At 38.2% G+C, this 26,896-nt stretch overlaps 1 protein-coding gene across 1 annotated transcript in view; it reads left to right on the top strand.

Moving 5' to 3' along the window:
* The first annotated feature begins 2,064 nt into the window (after positions 1 to 2,064).
* SLC26A7 (solute carrier family 26 member 7) overlaps positions 2,065 to 26,896 on the top strand; it is a 71,422-nt gene continuing 46,590 nt past the window's right edge. The window contains exons 1-3 of the mRNA XM_075140632.1: positions 2,065 to 2,350; positions 19,885 to 19,995; positions 23,581 to 23,753. Coding sequence (XP_074996733.1) covers positions 2,158 to 2,350; positions 19,885 to 19,995; positions 23,581 to 23,753 — 477 coding nt within the window. The 5' untranslated portion in view covers positions 2,065 to 2,157. The remainder of the gene's footprint in view (positions 2,351 to 19,884; positions 19,996 to 23,580; positions 23,754 to 26,896) is intronic.

The raw sequence follows: 26,896 nt of genomic DNA, 5'->3' as shown, positions 1-26,896 counted from the left end.
AAAGTCTGTTGATATAGCTAATCCTAAGAGTTCAGATACTAATCTGGGATTGATGAAGACTGTCCAGATTTACTGACTCTGCAAATATGAGGTGGGAAAATTTCAATTACAGACTTTTTCAAACAGCTTCAGCATTTTGATGCGAGAAGTTTGAAGAATGGAGAGTATGTTCTTGTGTGTTTAGTGATGGTTCTTTGGTTTCATAACAGGGTTTTTTTGACTGTTTCAGAATATACAGAGCTTCTAGCAAACCATGATTTTTTTTTTTTAAATATGGGACTAGTCTCTTTTACACAAGTACCCATATTTGAGTACATTTCTGTACATACATATCTATGTGTAGAAATGTATTTTGACTTTTTTTCCCAGTAAATGCTATTACACTTTGAGTTACTGAACATTTTATCAAAACTAAGCAGCCCCTGACAGCTGAGTAACTCTCACTGTAGCTAGAAGGATTCCTGTCCACTTCTGATCATTGAAAGTAGGGAAAGGTCTGTGTTGTGAAACACTTGGCAGCCATAAAAGCCTTGATTATGAAGTCCTTGAACTGCATTTTCAAGCAAAAAGCAGAGACACAAACACACACAAAACCCAAAACACAAACATTAAAAAAAAAAAAAAGGGAAAAATAAATCGATGCTTAGAAGTTTATTCCACTGAACAGAAGTAAGATAAACCTACCTCGTGTTTCTTCTGTTCTTTAAAAAGTGTACATGGTTAAAGGATGGGCAGGGCAAAGGATAAGTATGCCTGGAACAGATAAACATGAGGGTCTGTCTTAAGCAATCTTTTCCTGCTATTTGTTTTCTTCTTTTTTCCATTTGCACTTCTAAGGGGCACAACAGTGGACACCACCTGAATGTCACACAGTAGAATGAACTATGGTGCATTTGCCCTTACGCCTTTCTCCCTATTGCGTTTGGGAACAAAGTCTCATTTTTCTAAAGTTGTTTTGGATGGACTATGCTTCAGTTTTGTTCATCTTAATCTAAACAATAAAATGTAAATTAATTTATATAAATAAATTGGAAATATTTTTAAAAAATATTTATTTTTCTTGCCTACTGCAGAATAGTGATTGGGAAGACACTTCATGCATATGATGGATCTTACTTTTAACTTAAATTTCTTTGCTGTCCAGAGATGATACAAAAAACTTAGTGGAAAACCACTGTGTCTGTGCTCCATATTGAACAAGGCATTTAAATGTCTTGACATTTAAAGATCTTCCATGCTCTTCTTACTTTGTGTCTGAGAACTTTGTATCATACACAAGGTGCATGATGTTATTTTAAGATCAAAAGTTACTTGGTGAACTGTCTTCATTGAGAGAGCCTTTGCTGGGTGGACTACCAAGAGCAGAAGGGAGTAGCTTTGAAGAAGAATGATTGTCACAAGCGTTTTTGGCACTTCCCACGTGGAGCCAATAGCTTGCAGCCTTTCACTGCACTTTGAGTTTGTTACGCTTAAGTCTGAGGCTTCAGCCTCCAGAGAGAATCTGTGCATGTTTTCAGCAGGACTTATTGCTACCTGATGTTCTGCATTTTCTACATAAATAACCTTTTTACTGTCACTTAGAAGACAAAACATTGATGGAGTAAAACAAGTTTGCTAGCACCAGGTTACTGAGGACTTCATGCCTTCCAACCGTGGCCAGAAAAGCTACCCCCAGGAGAGGCAGGGCTGCTCTCCTGGGCTTGGCAAGGAGATGCCTGCTCCGCTGGACACTTCCCACTCATATTAGCATAGCCCAGCCTATATCACACACACACCCAGTAATACCTCATTTTGCCACTGGACTGAGGCCAAAAGCACAAGCATTACAGGGAATATAAAGCGGGAGGTTACTGGAAAGAATCACAAACTAACGTGAGACTAGACCAAATTTTTGCAAAGAGCAGAAAATGTGATCTTTGCTATAAACGGTTCGTGCATTTCATGTAGCTGTTTATATGATTGAAGTGTTTAGTAAGTGTTTTTATTGAGTATAGTTAGAGAGCAGCTGCAGAAATCTTAAGTGCTTCTGTTCATTTTTTTTTTCTCTGTAGTTTTGGAACTGCAAAATCTCAGAAGAAAACTGGAGACTGACACAGATCAGGGTGATTCCTCAACTGTGCACACTTCTGAAAGAGGAACTGCTTTTGGGAGGTGGGAATGATGACAGGAGCAAAAAGGAAAAGAAGTGCAGTCTGGAGGAAGATCCAGGCTGTTCGCTTTGAAGATATCAAAGTCTGGTGTATGAGAAGGCTGCCCATCTTGAAATGGGTGCCTGTCTACAATTGGAAGGAAAATTTGATTCCCGATACGGTTTCTGGGATGATGCTAGCCATCCAACAGGTGACTCAAGGTACAGTTAACTCATTTCAGATTCATGTTTTGAAATCTGGTCATGCTGAATTGGTCTGGTCGTCTTTTTCTTTTTTTTTTTCCTTCTTTAATATTATGGTAAAGCTTTGGTTAAAACAAAGACATGCTTACATATCTAATGTTGATTTAATCTAAATAAAAACATAAGGAAAAATTGTATAGTCTTACTCTTACATGTATATAGTGGATGTGCAAATGTGGATAGAAATGCTTTGTGTATTGTAGCTAATTTCTGTGAGCTGGAACTTTACTATATATCCCACCCCTTTGACAATTTTTCAAAGATTTAATATAGACAATGAGAGAGCAGTAACTCTAGTCACACAGCATATGGTTATACACAATGTTTTATCAGTTAAATGACCACCTTTTTCCCTATTTCCTATGGAAAACAAAATATATCTACATGATAATTGCATTGTAAGAGATGTTGTTCTGGAAGAAACATTGGCATTATACTATTACCTGTGGAAGCCCAGAGCACAGCAGGAAAAATTAACTTTCTGTGTGTAAAGGGTGCTCTTGCCAGAGACATTACCCACGGAGAGGATCTGCCTGCATCCGCGGCTTGCGTACTTCAGCTTCTGTGTTGATTTAATGCTGTATTACATTACCTACCATGTCTCTTTTAAAGCAGCAATACAAAGTAGGGGTGGAGCTAGACTCCATTTGTCAGCTTAAAAAAAAAAAAGAAAAAAGAAAAAAAAAGGAAAACCTCCCCAAAACAAAAGCCTGTACAATGACCTGCAGAAACCTCAAGTCCCAGTAATCCGTGTTTGTAAAGTGATTGCTACTGGGAAATAAATGCTTTTGTTGTTTTTGATGTGTCTTTGATAGTGTCACCTTCTTTTGGCAATATTTTATATTTGTCTTAGGCAAATCACAGCTTCTTATCTGCCTCAGCCGGACTTTATGTCCTTCCCTTATGTAAACTGTGTATATTATTTCTTAACAATTTCCCATATCAGCTATGCTTAAGTAACATTCATGTTGTTAAATTACAAGCACTCCTTTAATAGAATTATGACGGAGCTGGAAACAACCGATTTGTGTAAGTATTCGTACTTTTAAAGTAATTAGGAACATCTGCATTGACATGATTTAACTTTAAGAACCTTAATACCATAACACTGCAAAGTATCTAATTTCACTGGTACGTGCGTATACAACAATTGTAATTAAAATGCTGCTAATAAGAGTATTTTGAAATTCATCAAAAATATTAAGTTAAGCAGTAGTTCTACACTGCTAGTAGTTTTAGCCAGGATTTTCTTGTTTGAGTCTTGTACCAAGAAGTAATTTAATGTAACAGATAAATTTAAGAAGATCCAGTGAAGACAGAAAATATTGGTTTTGTTTTTCTATATTATTTTTAAGTACTCTAGAAATAATTTTAATAATAATTTTAAAATAAAATCCTTATTTTATGCTGTTTAAAAACAAATATGTTGAAACTCTTCCCTCCTGCTGACCTGTTTTCTCTTTCTCCCTCCTCATTACTTCTCAAGATTTCAGAATGATTTTAGGGGATGGAAAAGGAGGAGAGTTAGATACCAAAGCATTTTATCATGTTTGTGGTGCTTTAACTTGAACACCACATATTTATTCAGACCCTGCTTGCATTAGCTCTTTTCCTAGTGTTGTAAGCCTTCCGGTTACCAGGACTATCCTTTAAGGTTTTCACAGAGAGGCTTATGCAAGAAAATAAAAAGTCCCATTTGTTACATAACATGAAGGGAAAAGACCCCAAATTTTGAGAGGTCTTACTCTGTTTCCTTCCACCCACAAAATAAAACAAGAAATCTTGTAATGAAATGAAAGGCAGAAATTCTAACAATGGTAGGAAAAAATTAGTAATCAGTTATAATTGATATGCAGAGCACAGTGTCATTTGGTGTTGCAGCAACATGTTTAAGTAAATTCAAGTATATGGAAATAAACTTGAGTTACGGAAGTATATGGGAAAATTCTGCAGTTGTATTTGTATGCAACAGTTTTATGAGTGATGAAAGCTGCATGCTCTAGGGCAGAGAGCAGTCCAGTAGCTTAAGAATAATTAAGAAAGAGCTTCCAACTAAGCTGTGTTTTTCACAATTTCCTACTGTGGGATTTCTTACTTATCTGGCATTGGCCATGTTCAGACTATTCAGGTTGGCAACTGCTCTGATCTGGGTAATGTGTCCATGTTCCAACTTCTAATCTAAATTTTAGATGCTATAGCTGGCTTCCCTTTGTAAAGGAAGGAAGGAAAGAAGAAAGTCCTTAGTATGGCATAGTGAATGCAACAAAGATAATGATCATAACTGCTCCTCACAGAACTTTCAGAAATTATTTCTGGAGAATTCCTATGCAATAACAGTTTTTGGTGTCTGCCTTATAAATGAGAAAAACAAAAGAGCAAACTAATAGAAATATCAGCAATCAATGTATGCAGATAACGTTTGCTCCCAAAAAGTCTTCTATAATGGTATATGATAGTTCAGAATAGCTGTTATTATGCCATCTTTTATTTTGGATAAAGTTTTAAAGAGCTACTACCATTCATCTTCTGACTTTCAGGGTCAAAATTATTAGTTTTTAAATGTGACTTAAGCCTTCAAACTCCTGTAAGATACCTTCAAACTCCTGTAAGGTACCTTCAAGTCAGCTACTTGAAAATTGAAACTCTTGAGCTCATTTATCAGTTTAGGTTTAAATGTCTTCCATCATGACACACATAAACTAGAAACTATGTCCTACGGTGACAGAGTCTATGAATGGTGTACAAGAAAGGCATGCTACCTGAGTATTTAATTGTCTTTATTTCCATGTACACTGTGGAAGAAATGGACCTTTAGAAGGTTACCTTGCCTAACACTGAGCTAAGGTAAAACCATATGTGCCTAAGGTGTTATCCTTAATCTCTCAATATGTTATCCAATAAAGAATATAATAATTATCAAAGAATCCATAAGAAATTACATAACAATTTCTGCAGAGAGTGAATCTTCTGACGCTACTTTTCAAATGCTTTTGAAACCTGTTTAAAACATGCCCAAGTCATATTTGACCATTCAGCGGGAATCCATTGATCAATAGCATTCAGTACAACGAATGGATCCAGTACTGGGGTGGGGGAGAGGAGACCGAGGAGTATAGGGTGATGGGAAGGGAAGGCATGGGATTATCATGATGTGCTGCTTGGTATTTGTGACGAAAGAGTCATTGCTGAAGCCCAGCCGTCATTCTCCAAGTGTTCCTATAGTTGTTTCATTGTCTACTAAAAATGCCAAGTTAATCTTAATTCATGAGTCCCAAAATTCACTGCTGAACTCTTCTGTCCTATTTACCTATTGAGACAATACTTGTACGGTCTCTTTGTATGTTCTCTAATTTTAGAGTCCTTTGCCTAACTCCATAGAAGGTGGAGAAAGAAGTGTCAAAGATAATTATGTTTCTACAAATTTTATGAAAATGGCCAGTGGAAACAGACCCTACAATTTCTAAAAAGATTCAGTTGGAGCTTGCATTGTCTCAGACTGCAAAGTCAGTCAGCCATGAGCCAAAACCAGTAAAAGAAACTAGGCTTCATTAGTTCCAGTTATCATTTAATATTAGTTCCAACTATCATTTAATAATACAGAGCTCAACCCCTTATTTTTCAGACATAGAATCCTTATTCTTACTCTGATACCTAAGGTTGAAAAATAACCTTTGAATCTAAAATGAACTTTGTCATCCAGTCTTGAAGTTTCCTTTCACAGACAGCTAAGAAATTTGAGCTTTCATGTTTTGGTAATCACTACCTAATTCATCTGTGTTTCTCAAAAATCTGTTATTGATAGACCAGAGCAAGATGACTCTAAATTAACAAATAAATCCTTAATTTGCTTCTTGGACTAGCACTTCATTGCTCTCTTCCCTTTCCCTTTAAAACTTATTAATACCCCATCAACAGTCATTATATGAAGATTTTTCTTTCCATTTCATTCCGTGTTCCTCACCCATACACACAAATTCAATTGCTAGGTCCATGTAGATGTCTCATAAGTGCTAATCTGTTTTTTTCTCTCCAAATTGAAATTGTGCTAATAAAACAAAGGTTCTGCAGTGTAGGTATCTAGTTCTCAGCAAGCCGCTCTTGCATTCCTTACTACTCAATGGAGATCTAGCTGATCAGAGTTAATGAAATTTATGGTGGTCAATCTGCTTGTGAAAGATGGCGAATGACTGCCTTTACATCACTTTTTTTTTCTTTTTCTTTCATTATTAAACTGCCTTTATCTTGACCCATGAGTTTTCTCACTTTTGCTTTCCTGATTCTCCCCCCCATCCTTTGAGGGGGAGTGAGCTGGTGGCTGGGTGGATGCTTAGCTGGTGCCCAGGATCAACCCACCACAAGAGTGATTCATCTGACTAAATCCAATCATCTACTTTGTTAGGGTTGATTGATTATATTGGTAAGATTTCCATTGAGTGTAACAGGGGACTGGCTCAGGTGTAGACACTGCTGATGTAGACATCAAAATTTAGGTGAGATGTGTCTCAGCCGTTATGTCTGTAGCATTGTGGGTAATAAACAGTTCATGTTCAACACGGTTAAAGGCAGGTCTTCCTATTTTTTTTCCTGTAACTCATCCATTGACCTGTCACAATAATACCAGAATTCTTTTTGTGCCTTTTTCATGTGACCTGGACACCACCTACTTCTACGAGAAGCATCTTTTGATCAAGTTGTGTCTGAATTTTTCTCAGTTTCTTTGCATGATAATGTTAAGATGCTTTATGATGCAGTCTTTCCATGTAGCTAAATCTCATAAAGCTGTCATGGTGGGTTTTTTTGTAGCCTTCTGAACATGTGCTATAACCCCTTCATATCTCTTCAGAATGCAGCTGCTTAGCTCATTTTCACAGTTTGTGGTAACTTTTTATTGCACCAAGCAAATTATTCATCTTTATTTTCAAGGCCTTTCATAGGTGGAATCATTTATTCATTACCAAGCTGTTGATCCATCTCTCATTAATCCATTCTGTTAGCCTTCTTCATCCAATCTTGTCCTTTCAAACAAATAACTTTGTGCCTTCTCTCAGGATTTAAATTATACAATGTATGTTGGTTGGTACATGACTTCTCAGTATTTGCTTTTGGATTGTTATTTAGAATGTGTTTCTTTGTGGTTTTTGTTTGTTTGTTTGTTTGTTTGTTTTTTCTGGGCAGAACTATGCATACTGTCCACAAAGACTGGCATCTAGAAGCCATGTAGATAATGCTGCAACCCATCAGTAAGCTTCTCTGACTGTCATGGACTGTAAAAAAAGTAAGTCCGAGACTGTCTGAAAAAGTCTATACAAATATACCCTTTGTCGTGCAGCTGAGTTCATCACCAGAGAAATTATCCCCAAAGTTAGTCTGCTTAAATATGTATATTAGTGTACATAATTTGTTTATGTACATCAGTTCTCTATATAGTTAGGGGACACAAATATATCTGAAGTACTTTGGTTAGGACATTATATAATGTGAGAATTATGTGCTCTGCTTAACACCTGAAGTTGCCTTATTCTTTCTGGATGTAAATTCCTAATGTCCTAACTTCAGACAATGTCAACCTTTCCCCCAAGCTTCTTCCAAGATCTTGCTTGAGGTTTTGATAATTATAATCCTCTTCTACAAGCCATTAATGACCAGAGAGACTCCTGCTTAGACAAATACATGACTTAATTTCTGTTTTGTCATTCACTGGGTGATGATAATACTTGCACTCTGCACTTTTCATTATAGCATCTTGGAGCTCTTTACGCTGTCCAGTAATAGAAAAAAATATGGGGAAGGAAATTAGAAACACAAAAGTGCTTTTGCTTGAAACACAGGAATGACTCCTGCAATACTGTATTGACAGTTTATGGTGCAAAGAATACAGGTTTCAATTGTTTGTTACTAATATGAATGTCCAACATCACAACTGAGTTAGGTCATAGAATCATAGAATAGTTTGGATTGGAAGGGACCTTTAAAGGTTATCTAGTCCAACCCCCCTGCCATGGGCAGGGACATCTTCAACTAGATGAGGTTGCTCGGAGCCCTGTCCAACCTGACCTTGAATGTTTCCAGGGATGAGGCATCTACCACCTCTCTAGGCAACCTGTTCCAGTGTTTCACCACCCTCATTGTGAAAAATGTCTTCCTTCCATCTAGTCTGAATCTACCCTCTTTTAGTTTAAAACCATTCCCCCTTGTCCTGTCACAACAGGCCCTGCTAAAATGTTTGTCCCCGTCTTTCTTATAAGCCCGCTTCAAGTATTGAAAGGCTGCAATAACGTCTCCCCGGAGCCTTCTCTTCTCCAGGCTGAACAACCCCAACTCTCTCATAGGAGAGGTGTCCCATCCCCTGATCATCTTTGTGGCCCTCCTCTGGACCCTCTCCAACAGGTCCATGTCTTTCTTGTGCTGAGGGCTCCAGAGCTGGAGGCAGTACTCCAGGTGGGGTCTCACCAGATGAGAGTAGAGGGGCAGAATTACCTCCCTCGACCTGCTGGCCACGCTTCTTTTGATGCAGCCCAGGATACGGTTGGCCTTCTAGGCTGCAAGCGCACATTGCTGGCTCATGTCCATCTTTTCATCCACCAGTACCCCCAAGTCCTTCTTGGCAGGGCTGCTCTCAATCCCTTCATCCCCCAGCCTGTATTGATACTGGGGGTTGCCCCAACCCAGGTGCAGGACCTTGCACTTGGCCTTGTTGAACTTCATGAGGTTCACACGGGCCCACTTCTCGAGCTTGTCCAGGTCCCTCTGGATGGCATCCCATCCCTCAGGCACATCAACCGCACCACTCAGCTTGGTGTCGTCTGCAAACTTGCTGAGGGTGCACTCGATCCCACTGTCTATGTCATTGATGAAGATATTAAACACTACTGGTCCCATTACAGACCACTGAGGGACACCACTTGTCACCAGTCTCCATCTGGACATTGAACCATTGACCACTGTGACCATCCAACCAATTCCTCATCCACCGGACAGTCCACCCATCAAATCCATACCTCTCCATTTTAGAGAGAAGGATGTTGTAGGGGACTGTGTCAAAGGCCTTACAGAGGTCCAGATAGATGACATCTGTAGCTCTTCCCATGTCCACTGACGTAGTCACTCCATCACAGAAGGCCATTAGGTTGGTCAGGCAGGACTTGTCCTTGGTGAAGCCATGCTGTCTTGAATCACCTCCCTGTCCTCCATGTGCCTTAGCGTGGCTTCCAGAAGAATCTGTTCCATGATCTTGCCTCATGGCACAAAGGTGAGACTGATTGGCCTGTAGTTCCCCGGGTCTTCCTTTTTCCCCTTTTTAAAAATGGGGGTTATGTTTCCCCTTTTCCAGTCGGTGGGAACTTCACCGGACTGCCAGGACTTCTCAAATATCATGGATAGTGGCTTAGCAATTTCATCTGCCAGTTCCCTCAGGACCCACGGATGCATCTTGTCGGGTCCCATGGACTTGTACACCTTCAGGTTCCTTAGATGGTCTCAAACCTGATTTTCTCCTCCAGTGGGCAGTTGTTCATTATCCCAGTCCCTGCCTTTGCCTTCTGTGGCTTGGGTGGTGAGGCTTGAGCACCTACTGGTGAAGACTGAGGCAAAAAAGCCATTGAGTACCTCAGCCTTCTCCATATCCCGGGTAGCCAGGTCTCCCGTTTCATTCTAGAGAGGGCCCATGTTTTCCCTAGTCTTCCTTTTATCCCCAACGTACCTATAGAAGCTTTCCTTGTTGCCCTTGATGTCCCTGGCCAGACTGAATTCTATCAGGGCTTTAGCTTTCCTAACCTGATCCCTGGCTGCTCGGACAATTTTTCTGTATCCCTCCCAGGCTATCTGTCCTTGCTTCCACCTTCTGCAGGCTTCCTTTTTGTATTTGAGTGTGCCCAGGAGCTTCTTGTTCATCCATGCAGGCCTCCTGGTGTTTTTACCTGACTTCCTCTTTGTTGGGATGCATCACTGCTGAGCTTGGAGGAGGTGGTCCTTGAATATTAACCAGCTTTCTTGAGGCCCTTTTCCCTCCAGGGCTTTATCCCATGGTACTCTACCAAGCAGATCCCTGAAGAGGCCAAAGTCTGCTGTCCTGAAGTCCAGGATAGTGAGCTTGCTGTGTGCCCTCCTCGGTGTCCTAAGGATCTTGAACTCCACCATTTCATGGTCACTGCAGCCAAGGCTGCCCTTGAGTTTCACATTCCCCACCAGCCCCTCCTTGTTGGTGAGAACAAGGTCCAGCACAACACCTCTCCTCATTGGCTCCTCTATCACTTGGAGAAGGAAGTTGTCATCGATGCATTCCAGGAACCTCTCGGATTGCTTATGCCCTTCTGTGTTGTCCCTCCAACAGATATCAGCGTGGTTGATCCTTTCAAAAAAAACCCAAACACACAAATGTTTTTTCAGCCTTAAAAAAAAGAGCACAAAACAAAGACATGGTACTTTCTGCTTAAGTATTTGGTCTAAACTGAAACCTCAATAAAAAAATTAGTACTTTGTCTCAGTTTTCCTGAAGGATGATGACTTTGCCCATGTGGGAAATGGTCAAGCGCATGGATATGTAACTGAGATTAAACACAGAGAATGAAACACACTCAGATCAAGGGCTCAGATGGGTAATCATCATCTCAGAATTCTGAAAGAATAGGTAAGTGACATTGCAGATCCAGTAACAAGTACCTTTGATGATTCTGTTAATTTGGAATGATATTCTATGATTGGATCATAGTGAGTATAGCGTTATATCCAAGTTACAAGTCTCCATTGCAGATGAGGGACTGGACCAGATGCAAGCAATAGAGGTGTATTTCCCTTTAATGATAACAAATAATATTTACATGTATAGCAATAAAGGATACCAGAGTGATTGATTCTGCTACCCAATTCTGAAGCAAGGCTCTAGGACAGGTAGGGTTTTGTTGCAGCATACATGCACAGCCTTTATCATAACAGGGCAGCCCTCCCATCTCTCTCTCCATTGCATCTCTCTCTCCATTGCATCTCTCTCTCCATTGCATCTCTCTCCTCTGTCTCTCTCCGTTGCCTCTCTTTTTCTTCCTTCCGGCAACGATCACATGTCTGCTCACAATTCCCTTCACCTGTTTCTGCTCTTGAATCAGCTGGTACTCATTAGGCCACCTCTTAATTCTTCTCCACATCTCCCCCTTTTTTGTTTATGGTTTTGAAGCATTGCCAAAGTCCTATCCGAAACTCCCGATTCCAGAATTCTTCTCCACAGGGGTTTGCTTCAGATTTATATATGCATTCTAAAGACAACTCTGCTGATGCTCTCAGCTAGGGTTGTTTTAATGATCTGCTGGAAAATAATTAGCCTATTTGAAAAAAATGTGTTGTTAGGTAGGTTAGGAGCTGCAAAGAAGCTGATGACCACAGGGTAGTGCTGACTGTTGGTCCATTATCTGAAATATAGTGTGTAATTTTGGTTGCCTCTGTTCATGGAAGATAATTTCAAACTTCTGTAGGAGAAGAAAAGGCTAGGAAAAGGATCAGAAAAACAAAGATTATATTTGAGAGAAGACTTAAATGACTTGGACAGGTTAATTAAAACCTGAGAAGCTTTTTCCTTATGAGGAAAGGCATTTAAAGAGTTGCAGTACATGAACAAACGAGTATAAAGTAGCATGAATATGTTTAGATTTAAAATCAGAAGTAGTTCTAAAAATATTCCATTAAAATACTGGGATAAGAAGGTCTATCTCCTTATCACATAATTCCATTCATAGATGTACTAAATTACATGTTTGCCTCTCATAAGAGGGAACAGAACACAGAGCACAAGGAGGTTCCTTCACAAGTTTGTGTTTCCTGTCAATATCTGCTGCTGCTCAAAAAAATTGGGAAGTTTTGAACTGAGGTGTATATATTAATAAGTTAAGACAAATGTGTGGTTTTTTTCAAGCTAACGTACTGTCACTGTATTTCTGGATTCAATCTTTATCTTGTTAAGTTCCTGGTATTTGCCTCATTTCATAAACATTATGCTATTTGTTTTGAAATAAACATCTGTCCATGTGCTATACTGCATATACTCAAAAGTTGCCCATGTGGAAGCACAAGGGTACAAGATTTGGACTTTCAAATTTATCAGATTTGGGACTATAACAGTGTTTTTAATTTTTTTAAAAATATATTTTTTGTAATCAGCTAACACATGGATATACTTCATATAGAATTTATATGTAGTGTTATACATTTGCTGCCTTTCCTATGACCTATCATGAACAAGAAATGCTTTGGCTCAAGCGGGTTTTGGTGGGCTGTTTTTTTGGGGCGTGGAAGGCCCTTGAGACATATTTCCTCTAAAAGTGAAATATGTAGATGGCATCTGATGAAATTAGTATTGTTATTCCTGCCAACTTCTTTTTTCATTCTTCAAGCCCAATAATAACTCATTGAGGATTGGTGTGTTCTGTATGTTTTAATTAAAGTTAATTTAATCTCGAGCTGGATTTATTGCTGAACAACAATTCCGTAACACTGGCTAGAGACCTTGCCATTAAAAAAATGAACTATACTGCCTTCATGCATTCCAGAACTGGTGCCCAGTGTTTTGAAAGGCATGATGCCAAAATCTTATATATTTTTTTTTTTTTTTAGCTTTTCATGGAGGAACCCCAGCTGTGTCTTCTCAAGGGTGATGGTTGCTGGTTTTTTTTTCAGCCTCTGACCATAAATGTAGACATAAATATACTCTGAGCAGACTAACTGGAGCTAATAATTTTATTAAGGGGTAGAGCTGTCTTGTAAATACACATCTGGCATACAAATAGCATGTGTAGATGAAATTGAATAAGCACGTTTGGAAACAGAGCCAGAAAAATCTCCTAGAGAATGCATTAGAGAATCCATGTAGTTCATAAATGATTTGTGGAAGAGAGTGTCCAGCTGAACTCTGTTATAGTTCTCCCATACAAAGAATAATGATGTAAGCTGATCATGAAATGTAACATGTTAGTAAGTAAATGTAGGGCAATGTTTCATATTTATAGAACTTTCCAGCAGAGGAGAAAGGCACTAATGCTGCTGTGCATGCAATATTTCATTTCTAATATCTATTAAAATTCTTCCAAGTTACACATGTGCTAATACAGACCTGTCTGACAGACTACTAGAAATGTGAATTCAGCTTCTGAACAAGCTCTGAATTCTTTGGAGCCTAACGTCCAGGTGCACTTGTTTTAGTATGACCAGATAAGCTGTGCAGATGCCCGATCCCTGCGCCTGGGAGGTGCCTGAGCACCATGGACAGAGACCGACAAACCCAGGAAATGTTGATTCCCTGAAGGAAAAAGAAGAAATGACTTTATCTATAACCTTCCAGGTCAGAGAGATCAGGAAAACTCTTAGTGCTGAGATCCTTGCTGAGATCCTGCAATTTGTCAAAATGGATGCCCTTTTCATGGATTTCAAAAAGTCCGGTTCATCTTGATTAAGGCCTGTCATTAGTCATGATTGGTCTTTGTTTCTCCACAACGTTGATGCTTCTCAAAAGACTACCTCATAGTTACCTGCTTGCCAGAAACTTCTTATGTGTTTCATTCTCTGTTTATTCTTACTGAGATGCAGAGGAATTTCCTGATAATCCACTTTCAAAATGCCTCTTTAATTTTATTTTGGAGATGGCCAGATTCTTCAGGTATTATGGCTGACCAGTGTATAAGAGTTAATAGAATTCTCTGTATAATAGTTTATAAAATCTCTGTGGTGTTCAGATATTGTCTCAAATTCATCCTAAAGAAGTCTAAACATTTAATCTCTGATTACCTCTCAATAGTCATAGCTTTTTTCCAGGAGATCCATTAAAAGAAAAGAAAATGTTAGATTATTTTTCCTGTCTGTTTTTGGGTGTATCCAAGTTTTTTTGTGTATAGAAGGGTCAAGATATCTTGACTAGAGAATTCATAAATGGGTCACGCAGTCCACTTGTTTCTTCTGCCATAATACTTGCATATCCTTTATTTTGAACATCAAGATACAAGTGTCAGTATCTGGAGATCTGCCAAGTGGCAGAACAGAACAGTGCCTTCTCAAATACACCTTTGATGTAGTTGTCAGATGGTACACTGGGAGAGCTGCACTTCAGATACTGTGAAATACTGTGAATTCAGGTACTACAACTAATTCAACTGAGATGCTTAATTCTCACCAGACTGAAGGAGACAGTTCCGTGGGATGGAACCACACTGAAGCTTCCTTCAAAAAAGAGAGAATGGTTGCTAACTCAACATTGTGTGGTCTCTGAAAGATTTATGGTACATTTTTCAGAATCTGTCCTCCCATCTTGCTTTTACATTCTCCATTTGCCTCAGGAATGACAGAAGGATTAAGGAATGATTTTAAGACTCTTGGTACTTTGTCTTTAAATAAGTCAGACAGAAGGTACCATCCACATGTATAGCCCCAGCAAATGGAGCCATTAGGAAGCAGAGATCTTGCAAGCATGAGATGTATGTGTGCACCATTGAGAGAACCAATACTGAGTTTTCCAGGTTTTGGAGGTAAATGACTATTATTTCCAAAGGATTATTTGGAAATGATCTTAACAAGCCAGTGTCAAAGAATCTTCCAGAACTGTAGGTTTGTACAGGAAAATTGTTATGAAATATAATAATAAAAATGTTTTCTGTTTTTTTTTCTTCTGTAAAAGTTGGCTATCCTGGAGTTAGAAATTGAAGCCTGCAATATGAATCATTGGATGTCTGATTTGTTGGTTCTCCAAGAGGGATTGATAGGAGACTCATTAAATGTGTGTTAATTCTACGTTTTAGGGCATCTACAGGAAATACCTTTATTATTACATAATTCAGCTTTCTGAACAAAGGGGGAAATTGTCTTTTTCTGAAGCATCAGAGAGTGACCACAAATGCAGATAGCATTTGGAGTGGGATAAGGTGTATTAGTGTCATTTTGGGTTCCCTAAACTTGGGGTTTGACCATCTTAATATAGTCTCATTTAAGAATAAAAATTTGCAGTAAGAAAATTTATTTGAATATATATCCTACCAGAAAAACTTTGAAATTTATAGCTTTTCAGAGTAAATACAAATGATAGAAAATTTGAAACTCCTCAGATCGATTATAAACTTACTACTTTTCCTGCTTCTTCATTAAATTTCTGGTTTGGGTATCATATTTCCAAAAGACATGGTATATAGCTTTCCTCATATGTATATATCGTAAGCTATTTCCAGATGCAGAAAATTGTTAACTAGTTGACCATACTCTGATGATTCATAGCTCTTTCTATGGAAACTTTTTTTTTGATTGCTGTAGTTTTTGCACTAGCCTCATTAACAGAAACTATCAACTTAATAAACTGAGACCTTTCTCCTGTGCTAGGACATGGCCTTGTTTCTATTTCTATCAAGCTTGTTATTTTGTAGTTATCTGCATTCGACATTTACCAACAGTGGTGCAACATCTCTTGCTTTTCAGTGTGGCGTGCCAGAGGATTGTTATGCATCTGGTGCTAGTCAGAGACCATGGTTTTCAATGAAACTGTGTCGCACAATGTTATGATAAGGAGATAGTTAAAACAAAGAACCACAATATTAATGTACTCTATCCGAACTTACTGTTCATTCTTTGTTTGCATTTCTTTCCACGGAATTTATATTCTTATTTGAAAACCCTAATGTCACTGCCATGGAGGCTTCTCCACATTACCAGTGAAGATTATGTGGATCCTGATTTTATGATCTATTTCTTTTGTGTATTATTACTGTTTGGAATTAAAAAAAAATTAAAATAATATTTCCTGTCTTTTGACTAGTTCTTGAGCATATGGAATGCATTGTAACAAAGTTTAATATGAAAATTAATGAAGTGAGCTGAAATATACTACTGATTATATCTTTAAAAATATTTGAACCTTTGAACATTATATGCCTAATCAGAAAGCCTGAAGTCTTTACTAATTCTCTTATAATGCCCCTCTGCTCTTGCACACGATTGACATGCTTCAGTCATGGGAACAAAAAGCTAACAAACAGAGCCAGGTCTAGAGTCAAAGGCTGGTAATTTTAGCTCTGTCCTGACTGCCGTGACCTCACCATGAAAAGAACAAGACACCGCTTCTAGAAACTTAATACAAAAAGACCGTGAAAGGGAAAAAACAAGGGCCGGATTTATGTTTAGATTATCTGCCTGTGAACAAGAGATAATTCTAAGTGGCAAGTCTGTGAGCAAAGCAAAATTCCTCTTGGATGCTGGAGGTTTGCTGGGCAAGGTAACCCCTTTTCCACAGTTTAACAGGATTTATGCCAGATTTCTGCTGGCCAGTTTTTCTGGCCAAAGGGGTTCATTCAGGTTGTGGCTCTCTGTTTCCCTCAGCCTTGTTCAGAGAGCTGAATTGAGATGTTGACACAGTTTCTGTGTGCGTGACATAGGGCTGGGTTGAGCTTCTTGTGCTCTACCCACAACATGTACAGTTTACGCTGGATCAAACGCATTCTGCCCATATTTGTCAAATGTTTCAGATTCAGAAGGTCTTAGGAAACATAAAAACAAAGTAAACACATGTAGAGAAGTGAGAATTGGCTTTTACAGCCAGATGGTGACAGAATATTTTGCGGTAGCTGAACCCTTGTTTTCCTTGTAAATGTTGAGAGGAAAGAACAATGTATACTGTTCTTAATCCTGGATTAACTGGAAATACTGAATTGTAAAAGAGCTAGTAGTTGCTGTTCTGGAAATATTTTAGCTTAGCCTGCAGTGTATTACTATACCCTTCAGTTTTGTTTTGTACAACTTCTAAGCTAACCTTCTCTTGAACTGATAAAGTTACTTAGGGTGAAAACCTATTAAAAGTGAACCATGTAGACTTTATAAGGAAAACTTCAAGGTCCAAATTTAACACACTTGAGGCACAAACTTAAAAATGATATGAACATAACCTGTTTTCTGCAAAATGAACTTGATATTTCAAAATGTATCTTTCAAAATTGTTAACCTTTCCTAGCGAAGAGGGAGTTTTTGTGCTTCCCTTGTAATAATTGGTGGAGTCCAAACATTTGAAAAAAAAATGCGAGGAGAGCATGCAAAGGGACTCACTGAGGTGAGTTCTTTATGCATTGTTAGCTGTTCTGCAGTGTGTGAATAGGAATTTTTGGAAATAGGAATGTTTTCACATGAAAATATTCTATATTTGTAAGTCTCTGATTTAGTGTTAGAGAATTCCTTTCACTTAATGAGTATCTTAAATGTAGAGAATTTTGCTGATCATCTTAATCAGGATTTATAGACCTCGTCCCAACAGTGCTTGTAAAGTACATACATACCTGGCTCAGCATTCAGTACTGAATCTTGTGTATTTCCCTTATGCTTGTCCACAGAGAGAGATCACTTCATTGCAATTATGTTGTTACAATTAAAGTGTGGCTGAAGTTACACTGATTTTTCCAGTTCCTTTAATTTTTGGAGAGTAAAATAAATTAACCTTCCATAATGCTTTTTTGCAACACTGGCATATCTGTGTGAGTTGTATTCTACTAGCGAATTAATTACAAAGTTTTTGTTTGTTTTTGGTTTAGTTCATAAAATCATTATAATGGAAGAGCTTTTCAGTGTTCAACAAATCTTAAAAATCTCGTTCTCTTTTTATCTAAATTTTTCCCCATGCTCACTTTTGTCTGGATAGAGTCATGCAGTTCTCTCCTGTGCTGTTTTTATTCTCCTTAGGCACATCCTTCTGTGTTGCTCTTGAGTCAGAATCTTCTCTTACATCTATTGATCATGTGAATATGGATGTAGAACTACAATTTCAAAGATCTTTCTGGTTCATGATAATGGTGTGCTAAGAGAAAATAGCAGAAGTGTTGATCAGTAGATATGTTAAATTAAAGACAAAAGAGCAATGAAGTCATCTTCTGTTTAAAAGAAGGCATCAAAGTTCTAAAACAGATATGTTTTAAAATATTTCCTCGCCTCCCCAAGTCATAACTGATAGTGCTACTTTGCTGAGCGCTGTGTGGATAAAGACGATCCATGTAAGATCCATCTCAGCAAAATCTTCACCATGAGGTTTTTCTAAAAACAGGTGAACTGATAGGCCTTCTCTGCTTCACAGGGAACTTGACACTTCTGGCCTTTTGCATTTTATTGCCTCCCCCCACCACACGCTCTTTGTTACAGACTCAAATGCAAATTCAAGAAGAGAACTCTTGAATAAAAATGTTTGGAATTGCCACTGAAAACCTATAAGCAAAGATACTCTTTGGCAGTCTCCATATTATTAAAAACCCATACACCAATGTTTCAGGTAAAAGAATGCTTTCTGGAGCATCAGGAAAATTTGATGAGAACAATTAGTCCTGCACATTTAATCTTCTTTGGAGATTTCAAATGTACAGAGAAGGCAACTCCATGTCATAGATCTGAATGATCTCTGTCACAGACCATGCATGGTCATTCACCTGATACACACACATATATGCTAGCTTAGCCTGGTCATTCAAGTTGAAGGTGGACTTCAGAAAGGCACCTTGTGTGTTACACAAGCCAATCCTGTCTTCCCTACTGCACCAAAAGGTGTTCACCAAGATTTACAGAAAAACTCTGCCAGGCAATTTCTCCTACTCCTAGTTTCTAGGAGAAAAAACTGTGAAATGGCAGTAGAGGCTGCTGGTCTGAGCCATAGTCTGGGGAGTGTCTCTTTCTGCTGACTTGTAAGCAGTCGAGGCAGACTTAGGTTACTAAAGTTGAACAGCATCCAAAGCTCTGCTTTGCAGGAATGTCTCTGTTAAAAGATGATTTCTTGGCGTATTATGAGACTTTCTAAGAAAAAGATTGATACTGTCCTCTATAGCTAAACAACGAAGGTAACTAGTAAATCTGTAAAGTTAAATCTTAACCAATTCAGTTCATTCTCCATCTCAATAGGAAAGTCAAATACTTTCTGTTTCTGGACTAACAGCTTTACATTACAAAAAAAAAGAAGTTAATATCTAAAGGATTAAAAAACCCAGGCACTTAAAGACAATGAACTCTGGAATATTTTTTTGTTTAAGAAATTAGAAGAAGCAGACTGAAGGGGCTCCATCCAAACCAAAATTATAGGTTTTGAACAGTTTGTAAGAAATAACCATCTGACCGCCTGGAGCCCTGGCAGTCTCAAACTCATGTCTGTGAGGGTGGGGGTGAAATCCTCCTCCTGTGAGGACTGTCTATTAAAAAAATGTTTGGAACTGCTGATGGAGACAACCTGGAAACATGGTAGCTGGTGCCATAGATTGTATCTGTGACCCATTTGTTTCTGCTGGTGACCAAGACTCAGAAGAAAGTATGAGGATTTTGATGATGATAGATGAAAAACCTTCCACAGTTCTTCCTAGTCTTCATTGTACAGTAGTTGGCTTATGCTCTAGGTTTTTGTAAATGAAGGTGGTTTTTTTCCTGCTCTTAATAAAATTGTAAATGTTTCCTCATAAAAAAAAATTGAATGCAGAACAGTTTTACCTTCATATAGTGAAGTAATTCCATTTAACTTTCTATAGGGCTGGCCTTTGCTGTTCTGTCTTCAGTGCACCCAGTTTTTGGTTTATATGGCTCTTTCTTCCCTGTCATTATTTATGCCATATTTGGAATGGGACGTCATGTTGCGACAGGTAAGTGTCTATTTGCTAAAAACATTTTCAGAAATAAGGAATTGGAAACAGAACATTTTTTTGTTATAAGATCAATGGAAGGAAAATTATCTAAGACTAAACAGAAATAAGATGGTTTTGTGCTTCTTTTTATAACTATTTTTTGCCAGTTTAAGTACTTTAAAGAGCCTCATTAAGAATATATTGGAGTTACTCCTGCCGTTATAATTTAATATTGCATTGACACTTCCTTTGTAAATGTAGTTTCCTAAGGGCTTTTGTATTTTAACTCTACTTTAGAAATCTGCTTCAGGCTAAGACTTTAACAAAGGTCTCAGCCAACAAGATATATGCAAACAGGAATGAAAAAGGCACGACTGCTCTTAAAACATAGAAAAAACACATTACTTCTCACCTGTCTAAAACACAAACCCTGCATTTCTCAGAAAAAAAGCTTTCTGTGCCTTTCACCTGCTATAGTAGTAAAGCTAGGGATTTTCCCAATGAATTCAGTACAACTCCTGTCCACTTGCAGACTAATTAGGTAGGCAGCCAAAGGTGCTCCCTGGCTACTATGCTAGTAGTTATGAGTTATTGTTTACCCTCAGCAGAGCCAACAGCAGCTGCAAGAGTTGAATGACTTTGATCTCCTAATAGGTTGGCGAATGTTCTGCTTCTGACTCCAAAGAACCCAAGTTATAGACCAAAGTTGGAAATAATACTCATGAGATTGAACCACAAGTCCTTTGTTGTGCAGAAGTGGGCACTCGGTGGCCTCTGAAGTTTGCAGGAAGGATGAGACAGACTCAGTACTAAAGCACGGTAGGACTGGGTAAAGGGAAGCAGCTTCTGTGGTCATCAGAAGATTTAAGCAGGGAGGAAGTATGTTTTCCTTGTGGAGGAGAAAAACTCCTGCAAGGAGGAAAGATGGTTCTGGGAAATCACCCAGCACTCTGCAGAATCTGATTGCTCAAGTTTATGCACTGACAAATGTTTTAGTCAGAAGTTAGCCACATATTTCGAGCACTGTTTCTGTTCAAAAATATTCAGTTAAATTATTAAAATTGCTGAACAGCTATAAATTGTCTTACAGCAAAAGGAAAGCTGAAAGTTTGTTTTCCCTAAAGGCACAGAAAGTATTTGAGCCTTTTGATGTCTGAGAAGGATCTGTGGATGCTGTTAGTGACTTGATGCTGTAATGAATAACGGCATGTACTCAGCTCATGTAAGAAAAAGAAGCATTCAAAAAAAAAGTGAAAATTTAGAATTTGGAAAATAATTTTGACACTTGAGTAGAGCCAGATTAGTATACTTTTTTGAACTTTTTTTTCATTAAATATATTAAAAATTAATAATTTAGCAGTGTATTGTCAGCAGTTTGTTGGTATAAGATTATTAGGAAGAAAAGAATCCATCATATGATCATATATAAGAAAGTAAATAAATAAGTATCTGACTGACATAAATTCTAGTAATGAAAACAGATGATAAAATGGGTAAGTACAAGCAGCTAAGTCTGATGTTTTATCCATGGGTGGGAATACTGTTTAGAGAAAGATTTGCTGAGAGTCCCACAGCTCCATGGCTGCAGATTCCTGCAAAGTCCCTGGTGTAGAAACCTGTTCCTTTCACAGGTGTCTATTCCAGAATTTAATTTTAAGAAAGAAAGGAAACAAAACAGTTCTCTTGGTATTGTGAAGATTTTTTTAAATAAATGTGTGTGACATATGCTGTTGACCCTTTCAGTAGAAATGTCTCATGCACTCATCCCACCAGCCTCGGTTAAGGCGTTATGGTGTGTAGGTTGAACTAGAGCTATACTGCCTGCCTCAGATCCCCAAATGCTCCGTAATTCCTCACGTATATTGGTGACAATCTCTTCTCTTACCAGCATTTCCTGTAAGATCAATGGCACTCTCCGTATATATACAGGCTACAAAAGTGCCCTTTGTTAGTGAAGTTAGTTATGATAATATGAAAAGGAAAATTTATCAATGGCCAAGTTCTGTCAACTTTTACTCACTTGAAATGTCTCTTCTGTGACACAGCTGATATAATTTGAAAAATGACTCACCTAGGCAACAAACCCCTACACCTTTTTTTTGACTACTTTTAATATAATTGATCTCGGAGGATCCTCTGAGGCAGCTTCATCTGCCATAATACCACACATAGACCTCTGATTTCAGATAGAATTTTATGTAAACTGTTTTCAAATGCAATTTTGTAGGAGAAAAATAAAGTAAAAAGGAGGGAATGGGTTTCAAAGAAAAAGGAGCAATTTGAAAAGCAAGATGTCTACAAGTATTCTGAATGTTGCTTGAAAAAAATGTATTTTGTACTGTATGAGTGTCAGTAAGTACATGGAAAAAGTAAATGCTTTGAATAAGATATCAGAATGGTCAAACAGCTACTGATAAAGTTCCACACCAAAGATTGCTAAAGAAACTAAGTTGCCCTTGTGATAGACGAAAAGTTCTTTTGTTAATTATTAGCAGGTTAAAGGATAAGAAGCGAAAGGTAGGACTTAGTGGTCATTTTTCAGGATGGAGGTGTCCCTGGTAGGTTCTCAAGGAATTAATGTTGGAAGATTTACTCTATGAAGGCCAAGGTGAAGGTAGAACTGCGTTCACCAGGTCCTACCACAGTAGAAAGAGAGAGCTCAATGAAACTGATAAGAGATTACTTTAAAAGACTTTAAAAGTATAGATTAAAGAAAATACTACAGCAGATGGTGAACTTTTGGAACCTGCTCCCAGAGGACAGAAGCAGAAAATACAAGCAGGTTCAAACAAATTCATGAATGCTAGTCCATAAACAAAATCTAAAAGGGCCAGATAAGGATGTGCTTCCGTGACACAACAGCTATGGATGCTGGGGGATTACGAGGGGAACGGCCTGCAGAAAGTGGCCAGGCTTGTGTGCTTTCCCTGGGTAACACCTCCGATTGCCACAGCTGGAGGCAGAGTACTGTGCAAGATGGACCATTGGTCTGACATAATAGGGCATTTCCTATGCTCTTAGAGCTCTGCATGATGTGTTTGTGCTTTTTAATATTGAATTATCACCCTTATTTATCTGTGTGTCATTAAACTCGCTTTACCTCTCTCAGCAAATAAATGTTTCTCTCATAATCTGCCTCCATTTATTAGAGTGCAGACTGTAGAGTTTTCGAACATACACATCTGCTAACTATAATGGGCTAGGTAATATGTATACAGCGTGAATTAATTGCCCTAGAAAATTGAATGGTGAACATTTGGGATCCTCAGACAAAAAGCTGTTTCATCACACCCAGGGTGAGTTAAAAGCATTTCTGATAACTTGAAATGATTGTGAATTGTGTGTTCGAACCTCTTTTGTTAACATGTCTAAATGAATATGCTCACAAAAAAATTGACATTTAATTCACATGCGCAAATGGTATTTTACATGAAGAAATGTGTGTTACATAAAAAGGTTACCTCAAAAATTGTTCTTCACATGACAGAAATGCACAAAACGGCACTTTCACTCCTAATGTCCAAGTTTTAAAAAAGAGACCGTGAGTCATGAATATGGACAGATATGGAATTATTGGAGACTAATGCATGGCTTTTTTTATAGGAACTTTTGCTTTAACTTCTTTAATATCTGCCAACGCAGTTGAGCGTCTTGTTCCTTCAGTCAGCACTAATTTCACTACAAATAATAATTCAGGAGTTTTGGGCCTATCGGAGTTTGAAATGCAGAGGATTGGAGTTGCAGCAGCAGTTTCATTTCTAGGAGGAATCATTCAGGTCGGTGGTGAACACATATTCTGTATGTTATGGATGCATTGCATTTGTGACAGCTATGACTTTTGTAACACTTTTTTTTTTCACTTCTCTGAGAAAAACTGACCATGGGTCTGGTCCGATGTTCATGAATGATGAAATTAATGTGTTTTAAGAATTTGTTGCTCCTTTGCTGAGATGTAGTAATTGTCAGTATACATGCTCCTAGGGTGTTGCAATATGAAGTAAAACCACATTCAGTCAGCTCTAATACAATGTTCAGTTGCTGTTGGTGCTCCCTTTCCTTCTCCTTCAGAGACAAAACATGAATCAGCTCCTGGTAAACATTGACATATTCCTGAGGTTTTCTATTGCTCTTGGCTTGAAAAGAAATACTATACAATATTCAATAATTAAAAACAGTAGGGAAAACATCTTTAAATTCTCTTTAGAGTTCACACACCCATCGTTAAAGTGAAATAAATTGGTAAAACAGATGTCTTCAAATGATTTTCCAAAGCTTACTCAAATGATCAGAGGTCTTTTAAATTTTTTCTCTTTTCCTATTCTGACCACAAGCACTGAGTTCCTTTATCCATTGCCAGTTGCTTAGGTCTTCAAAGAAGGCTTCCCTCTTTCCTTGTAAATATTAAAATGGAAGAAATGTTCCAGCACCCGACATTGCAACACCTCCTGGGTACCTGGCCTCCTGAAAGAAACTCGGACACCTGCGCTTGGTGCTTTGGATCCCTCTACCATGTAGAAGATGAGCGAAGGAGCCCAGGATAGGATCTCCAGTGCCTCACACGCTTAGCAGGAACTGGGGCATATGCTTATGTTAGTCAGTAGGAAATATCAAGAAGCATGGTCATTTCTGTTGCATTTTTTTTATTCTTTTATTGGTTACAGAATTATGACTTGGAGTAGCAGCATGAAGGAAACCCTACAGACAACATATGGAGTAGAGCTGATGGTCACTGTGCCTGGCTGCTGCATGTGCTGTCCCGTTGCACCAGTGTGTGCAACACAACACTGCATCATGTACAGGGTGCTTGTAACAGCAGAGTCCTTTGAACATGCACAGAGCTCTTCATGTGGGAGTGCTGTACTCACAGCCTCACAATCTCATATGTTGTCCCCAGAAAGGCCAAAATGCCTCAAGCAGGACTTCATTTGGTCTAACTTCAAAATCCAATGCAGAAATGTTTTCCTTAGCTGCTGCAGAATTCCATTAGTTGTGTAAATCCTCTAGACCTCTTACTCTTTCATTCTGAAAAGTCCTGCTTTTTCATGTGACTTCAGCCACACCAGCTGACTTATCTCAGCTTATGTCCTGTTTAAGTCTGATTGGAATGAGAAGAATTAAAAACTCCTCTGCCTGCATCTTCAAAGCAGGTCTCATAGGGAACTGTGCGACGTGCATGGGCTCCTCTCCCAGGGCAGTAACGTCACTTGCATTAGAGTCATACTAATACAGCTGATGCTTGTCGTGCTGCCCCTAGTCCTTTATGCGAGTTTAATGGTTAGAGATCAGATTAAAATACTTATTTCCTAGAGGAGTGCCTTGAAGCTACTGATACACGATATGCAAGTGAAAGTCTGGATCAAGGTTGCGATTAAACTTTGCCATCATCCCAGGTGCTGTTAAGCGTGGAAATCCACGTTTCTCATCATGATTCCTGGCTAACAGTTGCTGCAATTCCCAGATAAGGTGACAGGGCACATCTTGCTGGTAATGGAGAGCTAAGTCAGTGACCTGCTTCTATTTATCAGATTAAACTAGAAATTAATGAATAGCCTGGACTAGATGAGGTACTCTGGGACAAGAAAAATAATGTGATGCATTTTGCGCTGACAGTTTTCTATTGAAGACATCCTGAAATACAAAAAGAAGTGGAATTGTCAGTGTAGTTGGTAGTTCAGATGGTACTTCTCTGGGAAGGGAGTAGACCCGGTGACTACTATAAGACTGTTTTTTTATACTGAAAAAAGTAAAAACGCAGTGCTCTAACCAGCCACTAATTGCACAAAAATGACTGATGTTATAACTATTCCATACCTTGGGCAGCTTCTACGTGAAGGATGAAACCTCCCTCTCCAAAACAGGTGGTTCCTTCTTAGAAATAGTAGGTAAAGACATGGACCTCCTTGGCCAGAAAAGCAATTCGGTACAATTTTTCCAGTAGCCTGGCTAAGTACTCTAATCAGCAAATAATGTTAAAGAAAAAAAAGGAAAAAACATACAAAATAGTGAGTCATGGAGGGAAGGCAAAGAGAAGAGGTGTGTTTTTGAGATGAACTGCTGTTGGCTGCTTTCTGTTTTGTGAAGACCATAAGTGTGCGTGAGGCAAGCTCTGAGCAGGCTTTGTGAATCTCAGTGCCATCTAGACAGGAAATAAATTGGAACTGGTTTCTGATCATCAGACGAGAATAGACGGAGCTTATAAGATTTGAAATTTGGGGCTTAGCTGCTTCAATTTTTTTCAAGTAATAAATTTCAGATTCCTAAACTGTTTTTTAAATCTAATGTTTGAGGGACTGTTCATAAAAGGGGGAAGATATTTAGTTATCTTAAGAGGCATTCGGAGGAGGATAACATAGTATTAAAATAGAAAATAAGTAAATATAAAACAAGAAGTATAATTACCAGAAACATTTAATATAATACATTCACAGAGAATATTTCATTTTTAAAAGCAGAATGGAAGGTATAATGCAGATTTTTTTATGTTTGTGTAACTGTTACTCTATAAAAATAAACAAGGCAAGGAAAGCTAATCAAGTTAATGGAATTATTCCCTGATATTAAATAACTCAGAGGTATTGATGGGAAGAGGAAATGACAGAACATAACAGATGCCTATGGAAGAATTTTGTAATTAGAATTGGATGATGCCTTTATGGCATCAAAAAATTCTCAAAAAAAGCTTTTGGATAAGATTTTTTTTTTCTATTAGTATATTATATGTGCAAGAATGCTTGCATAAATATATGTGTCTATAAAAAACCTCAACATGCTAAACTGAAATTCAACATTAAATTTTCTGAATAAATAGGGGAAAGCTGCTTGCAGTTCAAAGTGAGAAAAAAAAAATTATCCTAGAAAAAAAGCTTTATTTTCTTAAGAACTGCAGTGCTATAGATTTCAGTTGTGCTACTCTTCTGTA

Source organism: Calonectris borealis, chromosome 2 (genome assembly GCF_964195595.1).
Source record: "Calonectris borealis chromosome 2, bCalBor7.hap1.2, whole genome shotgun sequence".
Taxonomy (NCBI): Eukaryota; Metazoa; Chordata; class Aves; order Procellariiformes; family Procellariidae; genus Calonectris; species Calonectris borealis.
The sequence above is the reverse complement of the archived record's forward strand: the minus strand, read 5'-3'. Positions and strand labels throughout refer to the sequence as shown.